Source organism: Sinocyclocheilus rhinocerous, unplaced genomic scaffold (assembly GCF_001515625.1).
Source record: "Sinocyclocheilus rhinocerous isolate Xijiao unplaced genomic scaffold, SAMN03320098_v1.1 scaffold1598, whole genome shotgun sequence".
Taxonomy (NCBI): Eukaryota; Metazoa; Chordata; class Actinopteri; order Cypriniformes; family Cyprinidae; genus Sinocyclocheilus; species Sinocyclocheilus rhinocerous.
The window spans coordinates 290,166-303,144 of NW_015661398.1; the positions used below are offsets into that span (position 1 = coordinate 290,166).

The window sequence follows — 12,979 nt, forward strand, 5'->3', positions numbered from 1 at the left end:
TCACTGGAGGAAGTGTTATTATGAGTTATGGACTTGTATTTTAGTTAAAACGTCTTTAATGCTGGATTTGTTTCAGCTTTTGTCTTCTCCAGATGTTCACTGCAGAGGGTGATGGAGTGCTACATTTCTACAAATCTGATGAAGAAACAAACTCATCCTATGTTTGGATGGTCTTAGGGTGAGTAAATTTTAATTTTTGGCTGAACTATTCCTTTAAGTCAGATAAAATGTTTTTGAAAATGTCTATGACAGCTGACCAATAAAGACTGGTACTCTTCAGTGTGAGTGACTGAAGTTCAGCTTGATATGTGTGTTCATCCACACACACTCTCTCACACTCACACACATACTCACACTCACACAGACACACACACTCTCTCTCTCTCTCACACACACACACTCTCACTCACACACACACACTCTCACTCACACACACTCTTTCACACACACACACACACACACACACACACTCTCTCTCTCTCACACACACACACTCTCACACACACACACACACACTCTCTCTCTCTCACACACACACTCTCTCACACACACTCACACACACATTCATCTGTTCGCTGTGTTTCTCTCTTCATTTCAGCAGCAGCTCCAGGTCGAGGTGCAGCTTGTGTCGGAGGATCATCACAGCCAAATCTGCAGGTACATTACATTATAATTAATATAATAAATTATTATATATAAAATATCTTTACTTTAAAAATGAAAAATTGCATATTATAATCAATACGTGCATTTATGGACACACAATGTGCTAAAAAAGTAGCAATGATTATCAAGCAAAATAAGGGATTGAAGAAAATATTCTTCGTCAAAAACTGTAAACCTGTTTAGGACAGTACAGACTAAAACTTCTGTGCAACATGGACGAGAATGTGTACAAACTATATTAATCATCAATTTCATAAATTCTGCCAATATAATTTTTGCATGTGGATGTTGTGCATGTTCAATCAAACCGACACAGATATTGAAGTTTGGAGATGATCATAAACTAAAATCTGTCCATCAGTAGAGCTACACACTGTTCTTACAGGAGTGTCAGCAGCCACTTTCAAGCTCTGTCCTGTTTTAAAATAGAGCGCACACCTATAGAGATGAAGGCATTTCAAAGCTGCGATCTGATGCTTTTGTTGTGCAGCCCTTCGACATTTCAGTCAGAGATCATTTAACCCTTTCAACACACTGTTGCTATTCATATGTGCTTCCATTTGTGTCTGATGAGCAGTAAAATGTTTCATATGCGCTGGGTTAAGCAAAAAATAGTCAAATTAAACATTATGCTTGCAAATGAAAATATATGGAAGCCCATTTCCACCAGATAAGAAATAAATCTTGCTTTAGTAAATCATAATTATGACATAAAGAGTCGAAATTATTATATATTCAATTATGAGATAAAAAGAAAATTATTACATACCATGTCATAAATATGACATAAGAAATCAACTGTCAACTTTAAGTCATAATTTGTCATAATTAAGTCTTAACTGACTTAGTATGTCATTTTTTAATCTCAATTATGAGATAAAACTTGGAAATTATTACATACTAATCTCATAAGTTTGACTTTCTCACAATTATGACTTTTACTCATAATTATGACTGTCATAATTTTGACATTTTTATCAATGTCTTTATCTCATGAGATGAATTTCTCACAATTGACATTTTCATAATTTCATATTTTTGTCAATTATGACACGTCGTTTTTATTTTTTTAAACCTTTTAATAATTTTGACATTTCACTCAAATCATTTTCACTTTTTGTGTGATAATTATGACATTTTGTCACAAGCTTGACTTTTTAATTCTGATTTTTGACTTTTTATTCTAATATTTACTTTTTACTCTCATGATCTCAAATTAGAGATGTAAATTCGGAAAAAGGTCTGAATTGCGGCAAACTTCCAATTATCTCAATTTCAACTTTATAAATACCATAATTTTGACTATCTCATAATTCTGACATAGTATGTCATGATTTTGACTTTTTACTCTCATTTATGATTTATACACTCACTTATGTCAGTTATAACACTTTTGTCATAATTTTGACTTTTTAATATCAAATTGACTATCTCATAGTTCTGACTTAGTATGTCACAATTATTTCATACATTTGACTGTTCTCTAATAATTTAAACTTTTTCTCATATTTTTCACTTTTTATGTCAATTATGACTATCACTTTTTGACATTCTGTCATAATTTTGACTTTCTCATAATTCTGACTTATGTCATGATTTTGACTTTTTACTCTAATTTATGATTTACATACTTTTTGTCAATTATAACATTTTTGTTATATTTTTTGACAGTCATAATTTTGACTTTTTAATATCAAATTGACTTTATCTCATAGTTCTGACTTACAGTAGTATGTCACAGTTTAGACATTGTTCTCATATACTTCACTTTTCTCAAATAATTTCAACTTTTTCTCATATTTTTCACTTTTTATGTCAATTATTAATTTAACTTTATAAAAATCATAATTTTTACTTTATCTCATAATTCTGACTGTCATAATTAAAAAATGTTCTTTCATAATTTAGATTTTTTTTCACAATGTTAACTTTTTGTCTTATGACATTTGATGTTTTATGTCATAATTTTGACTTATTTTTAAACTCTCATAATTGAAATGTTTTATGTCATAATTTAAAATTAGAGAGTCTAGGCCAAAATGATTAGAGCACTAGTATTTTCAGCAGCTAAAAAATGGTTTTAAGTCAGTTATTTCTATCTTTTGCTGTAGTGTGTCAGTAGGAAATATCAGTTTACATTTACAAACATTCATTTTGCCATTAATTGTAATAATGCAGTGAGATTTTTGTGCTCCACACAGAGATCTCATCTGATCATCATCCAGTCTGTCTGATTACATGAAGAAACAGAACAAACTGAGACAGACTCAATCCAGAAGAAGCTTTGCGGAAGGGTTCTTGAAGTGTCGTGGAGACACAGTTCTTCTGGATTGAGTCTGTCTCAGTTTGTTCTGTTTCTTCATGTAATCACAGACAGACTGGATGATGATCAGATCAGATCTCTGTGTGCAGCACAAAAATTTCACTGCATTATTACAATTAATGGCAAAATTCTAATTATAAAGTGGATAGTTCCGGTCCTTGATTCTGATTGGCGGAGCCACGTTCGACGCTGTTGTAAATTACACTACAAACATACACCTTTGTTTACTTCTGTGTGTTGCTCGGCAACCACTTTGTTGCAACCACAACTGATTCTGAGGAGCTACATTGTTTGGTGGAAGAATACTGTTTTTATTAATATCATTACACTTTATTTGCTCTGTTTTATTTTGTGAAACCTTACTGCGTATATGGAATAACCGTTTTATAAAAGCAATAAACCCCGTGAAGCCGTGGTTTACAGTGAATTTATAACAGCTAAGGGGGTTTTAGGCACTCCGCTTGGCATCTTGGGGCTTCTTGCTTTATTTGGAAATGTAAACTCATATTTCCTACTGACACACTACAGCAAAAGATAGAAATAACTGACTTTTAGCTGCTGATGTTCTAATCATTTTGGCCGGCAATTGCAAGAAAAATGCATCAGAATTGTCAGAGAAAAAGTTGCTATTACATGTTTTAAGCTTCCGCAGGTTAAAGCTGAAGTGACTGTGACTTTGCTTTCATTGACCCAGTCATGACAGAGTCACCAGATTGCCTGCTGGATGGCAGTCCGCTCATCAGCGCCGCTCAGCTGGGCAAACTGCGCTTGGCTCGTCTTCTGGTGGAGGGAGGAGCGCAGGTCAACGAGAGAAACCAGCGAGGAGAGACGCCTCTGCTGGCCGCCTGCCGAGCTCTGCGGGGCGATCAGTCTGGATCCAGCATGCTCAGACTCATCCAGTATCTCCTCCGCAACCAGGCCGACCCGAACATCCAGGACAAGACGGGTCACACGGCTCTGATGTACGCCTGCATGGAGCGGGCCGGGCCGGACGTGGCGTTGGCTCTGACCGCGGCGGGCGCAGATCCCAGCACAGAGGACTACGCCGGAGCCTCGGCCCTTGTTTACGCCATTAACGCCCGCGATCAGGACACACTTACAGTGCTGCGGGACGCCTGCAAAGCCCAGGGACAAGACATCATCATTATAGCCACCGATCTGAGCTGCGACCCGTATGTCCCTCCGTCGCCCGACAGCTCGCCCATCTCCTGCATGTCGCCATCAGACATCGAGCTCAAGACCAACTCTCCCAACTCTGAGGGCGAGAGCATATTTAACTTTCGAGGAGGCGGGCCGGTTTCTCCCATCCATCCGAGTAGCGAGACTCGCTGTCGGCAGCGTTTGCGCTCGGAGCCTTGGCTGGCCCTCCAAAACCTGGTGCATCTCAGCCAGAGCTATGAGAAAAACTCAGACGAGGAGGAAAACCAAGAGGACGGGTGTTCTCTTCCCACCTGTGAGTTACAACAACAGATTTCTTCTTTAGTCACCACTTGAATCCATCTTTCAAGTGGTGACTAAATACATTTTTTAAATACAAAGATAGTCCCCCGATTTCACAGACAAGGCTTAAGGCTAGTCCTAGACTAAAATGCATGTTTGAGCTGTTGAGTTTGACTTATTCTAAAATATGTCAGTGACATTGTTCTGCCTCAAGATGCACACCTGAAACGTTTCATTCTAAGGCATTTTTATAAAAGCTGCTTAAATGTCTTAATTTAACTACGGCCTAATCCTGGCTTAAGCTAAGCCCTGTCTGTGAAACCTAGGGTTTATGACACCCCAATCTCAGAAAAAGATGAAAATAAAAAAATATTTGAGATAAGCAAACTCTGAGAGAGAAAAAAACTAAGAGGAGTGGCAACCTTAGAGCTATGTCCATAGCAGATAACCCTGAGTTTCTACCCTCTAGGTGGGATGCTACTTTCAAAAGATGATATTAAGTACAAAATTAGTGAGCAAAAATAAAGCACTAGAAGTACATTATGGAAGTGCACTTTTTTTTCATCTGGGAGGCTAGTGCCGACAAAGGGGTATTTGGTACAGAGTCCTGTTCCACGTTAACCCATCCTGTTTCTAAAAAATAGATTTGAAGTTTAAACCCGAATCAGAGCAGCTGCAGAGCAGAAGAAACACGCTTCCGGATCTTCTTCAGCCGCCGGCCCTTAAACTCACACTGTCCGGATCCGACACTCACTTGCACCGGGATCCCTGCACTTCGAGGTTCCCTTCCGTCTACAGGAGCAGTTCGCTGTTGCTGGCGCCTCCCGACGGGCTTCACGAGCTCCACGCGGCGAACAGAAAGAAGGCAAGAGAGCAGGCGAGAGCTCACGGCGGATTCTTGCCTCCTCTTCCCGGTGTTTCCGTGAGGAACGAGTGCAGAGATCCGATCCCAGCCTCAGCTCCTCTCAGACGGGAAGCTCACGGTCCGTCACGCCGTCACTCGGTTCAACTCGAGCAAATAACACCGAAGGAAAGCTCGGAGACGCTCTACCTGTTGTGAAACGTCTTCTAATAAAACAGAGACAATTACACTATACCAGTCAAAAAAAAAAAAAAAAAAAAAAAGCTTTGATCACAGTAATCAATTACATTTTTAAATATATTAAAATAGAAAGCAGTTATTTTAAATAGTCAAAATATTTCACAGTATTACTGCTTTTGCTGTATTTTGGATCAAATACATGCAGGCTTGGTGAGCAGAAGAGAACTCTTTAAAAAACATTAAAATCATACCGTTCAAAAACTTTTGACTGGTAGTGTACATATCATTAATACACTGTTTTAGAGGAATAAATAATAAAAAAGACAGCATTTGATTAGATCATTATGTTCAACTTCTCAGCTTTTGGTCATAAAAATAAAGCCACGACAATTACGTTAAATAACTTGAACCTGTAAAAACCTGTATTGCTGGTGGGATGTTATTAATAAAAACATTTTGCCCCTAAAACCGTTTAATCAGATCTTTGTGTTTAACTTCTCAGCTTTTGTTCATAAAGCCAGCAAACAACTTGGACAATTACAGAACCTGAACCTGTAAAACAGCTGTATTAGGAAGAAAAATGAATTAAATAATAATATTATTTAAAAGAATTTGTCTTAGTACTGGATGGTTGTTGTTTAAAAAAATGCATTTTGCAGCTGAAAACAGTTTAAATCCACCAAACAACTCAGACAATTAAATAACATGAAACTGTAAAATACTGTTTAAGGAAGAAAAAGAAAAAAGAAAAACAACTGACTTAATGCTGGTTGGTTATTAAAAAAATAAAAATTAAAAGCAAGCAAGCAAGAAAAAAAGAAAGGAAGGAAGGAAAATAAAAACGTAGCCACTAAAAACAGTTTGATTGAATCATTGTGTTTTGTTGCAACCAAATAAAGCCACTAACTCGGACAAATACATATCATTAACTTGAACATGTAAATGCTCCGGTTACTAACGTAACCTCAGTTCCCTGAGATAAGGGAGCGAGTGTTGTGAATGGGGGTAAACTCCTGTTTACTCTGTTACTGAAGCCTGATTTGTTCACGTTTGTGTAGCTGCACAAACCAATGGTGCTTTAGCCCGCCGGAAAGGGTGGAGCCAACGTGTATACAAGTCAGCTCGCAGCACCATTTCATCAGAATCATTCGACTGAAGCGACGGTCATCGATTCGTGTGCAGCTTATAGCACGGCAAGTGACAACGCTCGTTCCCTTATCTCAGGGAACCGAGGTTACGTTAGTAACCGGAGCGTTCCCTTTCAAACGTTCATGTCACATTGTGTATGGGGAACCAATCCAATCACGCCGTGCTATGAGCAGAAGCAGACTAAGCCGCTCTGCAAGCCCAGTTCTGGAGCACTTATGTTAAGGGCCCCTAGAGAACATGAGCCAACTGAGTCCTGAGTGTAGCTGAGGACTTTGGACATAGCTATTTCCACCATAGGGAGAAATAAGCAGTTTAAGGCGATAAAATCTGTGCCTGGGGAGCAGGGACATCTAGGCTGTAGAATCTGGCAAACGTGGACGGCGTCGGCCAGCCGGCGGCCGCACATATCTCACCAATAGAGATTTCGCTGGACCAAGCCCAGGAGGAGGCCATTCCTCTAGTGGAGTGGGCCCTCACACCTATGGGGCATTGCAAACCTTCTGAGGCATAAGCCAAGGCTATAGCATCAATTATCCAGCGGGATAGTTTTTGCTTTGTAACCGACAGCCCCTTAGAGCAACTGTCTGAACAGGCTGGAGCGTTCAAGATATATTCTCAGGGCCCTGACGGGGCAGAGAACAATGGGACCCTGCTCACCATCTGCAGCGGGGAGCGCCAGAAGGGTAATTACCTGGGCTCTGAACGGAGTTGAGAGCACCTTCGGAACATATCCATGTCTAGGCTTGAGGACGACTTCACAGTCACTAGGTCCAAACTCCAGACAGGAAGCACTGATTGACAGTGCTTGTAAGTCACACACTCGCTTGACCGATGTTAGTGCCAGTAGTAGAGTGGTTTTCAGCGAGAAAGGGCGTAGTTCGGCTGAATGTAGTGGCTCGAAGGGAGGACCCCGTAGGGCCCTAAGGACTATTGACAAATCCCAGATCAGTACAGTCTGAGGACGAGAAGGGTTTAATCTCCGGGCGCCCTTCAAGAACTTAACGATCAGATCGTTTCTGCCGATCGAGTGGCCAGCTTCGAGGGAATGATTCGCGATAGCTGCCAGGCCGATCCGGCCTGAACGGCCGCTGCATATGCCCTGTTGGCCAGAGCCAAAGTGGTCCTGCAGGGCTTCGAGGGATGCGCTGCATAGGCCTTAAATCCCAGGGCGGATAGCGGACACAAGTGAGCAGCTACCGCCTCCTCCAGAGGTGGGAGCTTGCTATAGCCTTTTTCCTCAGCACCGTCAACGGTGGTGAGAGCTGCAGAGGAGGAGGAGCTAACTCGGGCCGAATAGGGGGCGCATTACGTCTTGGTCAGTTCTTCGTGAACCGCAGGCAAGAATGGGGCGTGCCGCTGGCGGAAAGGCGGCTGACGGCGTCCCAGCAGGAACCACTAATCTAAAAGGCCATGGGCAGGCTCATCTGGAGCCGACCACTCGACACCCAGATCCTACACCGCCTTGGAGAGAACACGGATCAGCTCGCTGTCCGATTTTGGCCGCGATGGTTGGGATGAAGGGAGGGCTTCGGGCTCGTCGCTGAAGGAGAAGATTCTGATGAAATGGCGCTGCGAGCCGACTTATATACATGTTGGCTCCACCCTTTCCGGCGGGCTAAAGCACCATTGGCTTCAGTAACAGAGTAAACAGGAGTTTACCCCCATACACAACGTGAAGTGAATGTTCGAAAGGGAAACACTGTTTTAGGAAGATAAATAAAAAAGCAAGAATAATCTGTCTTACTCTTATTGCTGGTTGGTTGTTGTTATTTAAAAATGGCACTAAAATAACATAACTTAATCAGATCATTGTGTTCAACTTCTCAGCTTTTGTTCATAAAAATAAAGCCAGCAAACAATGATTTCCTTTCCAGCTGCTAAGAAATCGAAGCGTCATATCAGATCATGAGCTCATGTGTTTTTCTGAAACACACTCTAAACAAATACAATAAGACTTCATAAGTCAACATGAAACCACATTTGCAGCTCATTTTACTCCCATAATTTGATGTATTTCCAAGTTAAATGCATCAATAGGATTTACAATCATATTTAAATGCACATAACGTATTTTTCTTGCATGAATACTTGCGATGACAGCGAGGTCATCAGAACAGACAATAAATGAAGCTGTTAATAAATCTGAATATAAGAGTGTTTAATGAGAAAAAACCTAAATGTGAGGCAGTAATGTGAATGTGGAATTACTGAAAGAACATTAAAAACATTAACAGCACTATAAATGACATATATCAAGTCATATTCATCAATACAGGTTTGATATTAAAGATGCTCTCTACAGGAACTTAGTGAATCAACTGTTAACATCTTTAGTAAAACTTGGGCCACTTTTTGACGGCCAAATCTGAACTCAATATTTAGATTTTTTTGCACCCTCAGATTCCAGATTTTCAAAAATAATTGTATCTCGGCCAAATATTGTCCTATCCTAACAAACCATACATCAATGGAAAGCTTATTTATTCAGCTTTCAGATGATGTATAAATCTCAATTTAAAAAAATTGACCCTCATGACTGGTTTTGTGGTCCAGGGTCATATATTGTTGTAGTCATGTGTTTATTAGTCACGCTGAATCAATGAAAGCAGTTAAATCTTCTGTTTATTCAGCTACCGCTATAGGGATTTCCTGGATTTCTTCTCTTTAGGTTGGCTGGCCTTCGGATGGAGATTTACTACTGATCACAGAACCGTGCTTCACTGACAAGATGCGCATGACAATCGTAGCGATTTAATTTCGATTTATTGTGCAGCCCTAGTTACAATATGCAGAAATCTCACTTTGAGACAAAGCGTTGGGATCGGCGTTCTTCATCTCTGTCCGCTGTGCAGGCGCACGTGCCGGAGACAGTTGTCCTGTCTGGAGAAGGTTTTCCCGCACAACTGACAGTGGAAGGGTTTCTCGCCTGTATGCACTCGTCTGTGCGTGATCAAACGCATCCGCTGCATGAAGCCCTTCCCGCATTCCTCACAGCGGAACGGTTTGGGCCGCGAGAACGAGAACGCCGCGGAGTCGCCGGATCCGGATGAGCATTCCTGTCGAGGAAGATTCAATCCGTACTCAGCGTCTCCAGAAGCGCCAAAGCCGAAAAAGAACAAACCAGATGAAGCCTGCGCCGCCGGATCCTCCATCATCACGTTCGAATCTGGAAGCATCTGGGGTCGTTGCTCTATCAGACTCTCCGGATCGTCGAACGCTTTCCAACGCCACGAGTTTCCATCTTCCCGACGGGTTTCGTTCTTCTGCTCTGCTTGAACTTGATTCAGCTTCTGATCAACAAGTTCCTCCACCTGTTCGATCTTCATCTCAAACTCCAGGCCGCCGAGCTCCTCTTCATTGATGCTCCTCTATATATATATATATATATATATGTATATATATGTATATAATGTATGTGTGTGTGTGTATATATGTATATATATATGTATATGTATGTAATTAAATAAAACACACACCCAGCAGGACTGCAGGCTCACTCGTGTCCACGATCTCCACCTGTACTCCGATGGAGCATCTGTTTGCAGCGACTCTCTGTAGTTCGCTCTCAGTGAGCAGCAGTCGCGTCTTCAGTCCCCGGATCTCCTCCGGATCTCCTGATGAAGAGTCTTCCTCCAGCAGCTGACTGATCTCCGCCACCGCCGCCTTCGCCAGCACGTCCATGATCGCGGAGACCTGCGTCTGTAACCTCGCTGCCGAGCTCATCTCGCTGCTCGAACACTCTGCGCTTATATTACTAGACATAGAAACTCATCATAATCCAGATAAGGGGGCGTGTTTCCGGTGGACTGGAGCGTTGGGGAAACATCCGTCAAAATAAAAGTCATTGGATTATTTATTTATTACTGGGCGTAATACTGTCGTTAGCTTGAGAATCTCTTTAAGTTTTATTTTATTCATTTAATTTATATTTCTTATAGCAATATTGGACATATTGCTGTTTGAGAATTTCTGTATTAATTTTATTTAAATTTTATTAATTATTGGATTGTTTCTTTATTATTTAGTATTGCACATAGTACTGTTGTTAGTTTAAGCATCTCTTTATTAAATTAAATTTGGATTGGTTTTATTTGATTTTATTATTGAACACAACTGTTGTTTGAGCAACTCTGTATTAAGATTTATTTATTTAAGAATGGGTATTTATTATTAGTTTATTTTTGAAAATATTTCTGCTGTTAGTATGAGTATCTCTACATTAATTTTATTTATTAATTTAATTTGATTATTTATTATTGATCAGTACCTTTGTTTATTATTGGACATACTACTGTTGTTAGTTTGAGTATCTCTATATTCAATTTTATTTTAACTTTATTTATTCTTTTATTTACTCTATTTTTTTGTTATTTGATTTTTACTGAACATAGTACTGTTGCTTGAACATCTCTGTATTACATTTTATTTAATTCAATTTAATTTATTTTTGGGTTATTCATCAGCAGAAATATTACAGTTGTTGGCGTGAGCATCTCTATATTATTTTATTTGATTTATATAAATTCTTTCCTCTCTGACATTCATTAGAAAGCCTTGAGTTTACAGAGTTACACAACGCAAATGAATCTGCAGATCAGACAAACCACACAGAAACAAACACACACAATACATAACAGTGTAAATTACAGCTCTCCCTCCCAATGATCCATTAAGACACGAGAGGACTTTATCCATCATATCCATCAGAAAGTCATGGATTTTTATTGTCAATAGCAAAATGGTGCTCCCATATTAAATAACCCACACAAACAAAAAATACAGCAAAACAGCATAGCACAGGCTTTACAGGTTATAAAAAAAATGAAAAAATGTAGTACTTTCAAACGATTAATCGCATCCAAAATAAAAGTTTTTGTTTACATTGTTTATAAATTAAATATGTATACAATACATTTTAAGAATATAAATATATAGACATGTAAATATGTAATATACATAATAAATATACACAGTACACACACATAGGCTATATTATGTAAACAAAAACTTTTATTATGGATGCAATTAATCGCGATTAATCATTTGACAGCACTAATTTACATATAAATGCAATGCTTTTTATGTATCAGACAATGTTTAACAAATAGATTAAAAAAAGGATATAAAAGTACTCTGTTGACCAGCTACTCAAAAAAAGGCAGTATATAAAACAAAGCAATGTTGTTTTATAATTTATCATACAAAATATGTGACGAATTGTCAAACGAAGTCGTGGCATTTCATGAATCACCAGTACGCATACGCCTCTTCTTCGGTGTGGCTGCGCTGGTGTAGTTTGAGTGAGTTTAAGTGCGAGTAGGACTTGCCGCACTCCTCGCAGCTGTAGGGTTTCTCTCCGGTGTGCGAGCGCTGGTGTGAGATCAGGTGTGAGTTACAGTAGAAGCCTTTTCCGCACTGCGGGCAGGTGTAGGGTCTCTCTCCGGTGTGGATGCGCTGGTGGATCTTCAGGTAGAAGCGCGTGGTGAAGGTCTTTCCGCACTGAGGGCAGCGTGAGCTCCTCTCCGCCGCTGATGGATTCGCACGCTCGCCCGTTCTGTACGCTTCCTCCACGTGGTGCTGCGCGCTCGGATCCGGCCGACGGATTTCATATCGCTCGCCTGATTCCAGAGGAGACGCGTCCAAACTCTGGGCTTCGGCGTTCATGGGATATTCCTCAGAGACGGGTGAATTCCACAATCCGCTGGGCTTCATTTTACTCGTCAGGATGAAATCACTTCCTGCTGATTGAAGTACAGAGAACAGAGGGCTAGGACAGTTGCTATGGTAACCATACGTCTTCTTTACCCCGGACATGTTCTCTTTTTGGACCTTAAAAAATTTCTAAATCGCCCAAAATGTCCAGGATTCAGCCTTTGCTTTCTATAAACGCCATTCATTGTGTGCATTTTTGTATTAAAGTGCCCCTACTAGTCCCCAGCAACAGGTTGTCATGCATGCAAGGTCAAAAAACACTTTCATTGTCTTATAATATGTGTCCCTGGAGCACAAAAGCAGTCATAAGTAGCACAGGTATATTTGTAGCAATAGCCAACAAAATTTTCCATTTTTCTTTGATGCCAAAAATCATTAGGATATTAAGTAAAGATCATGTTCCATGAAGATATTTTTTTTGTAAATTTTATACCATAAATATATCAAAACTTAATTTTTGATTAGTAATATGCATTGGTAAGAACTTCATTTGAACAACTTTAAAGATGATTTTCTCAATATTTAGATTATTTTGCACCCTCAGATTCCAGATTTTCAAATAGTTGTATCTCAGCCAAATATTGTCCTATCCTAACAAACCATACATCAATGGAAAGATTATTTATTCAGCTTTCAGAAGATGTATA

The 12,979-nt window shown here is 39.8% G+C and overlaps 2 protein-coding genes across 4 annotated transcripts in view; both read right to left on the minus strand.

Annotated features, from left to right (window-relative positions):
- Nucleotides 1-9,355: 9,355 nt before the first annotated feature.
- On the minus strand, nucleotides 9,356-10,343 carry LOC107726315 (zinc finger and SCAN domain-containing protein 20-like). The gene is made up of 3 exons (XM_016535858.1): nucleotides 10,258-10,343; nucleotides 10,097-10,205; nucleotides 9,356-9,988 (listed from the first exon to the last, which is right to left on the minus strand). Exons 1-3 carry the CDS (start codon nucleotides 10,341-10,343, stop codon nucleotides 9,452-9,454), a joined length of 732 nt encoding a protein of 243 aa, XP_016391344.1. The 3' UTR covers nucleotides 9,356-9,451.
- A 1,397-nt stretch (nucleotides 10,344-11,740) lies between these two features.
- Nucleotides 11,741-12,979, minus strand: part of LOC107726324 (zinc finger protein with KRAB and SCAN domains 1-like) — a 9,519-nt gene continuing 8,280 nt past the window's right edge. Inside the window, exon 6 of one of the 3 annotated variants that reach the window (XM_016535869.1) lies at nucleotides 11,741-12,361. In XM_016535869.1, coding sequence (XP_016391355.1) covers nucleotides 11,868-12,361 — 494 coding nt within the window. In that variant the 3' untranslated portion in view covers nucleotides 11,741-11,867. The remainder of the gene's footprint in view (nucleotides 12,362-12,979) is intronic. The other 2 variants (XM_016535870.1, XM_016535868.1) reach the window with 2 other exon arrangements.

Coding starts and splice junctions, on each gene's coding strand:
- LOC107726315 (XM_016535858.1), bottom strand. CDS start 10,343: ATGAGCTCGGCAGCGAGGTTACAGACGCAGGTCTCCGCGATCATGGAC. Junction 10,206..10,257: donor GTGGCGGAGATCAGTCAGCT/GCTGGAGGAAGA, acceptor CGGGGACTGAAG/ACGCGACTGCTGCTCACTGA. Junction 9,989..10,096: donor TGAGCCTGCAGTCCTGCTGG/GTGTGTGTTTTA, acceptor ATATATATATAG/AGGAGCATCAATGAAGAGGA.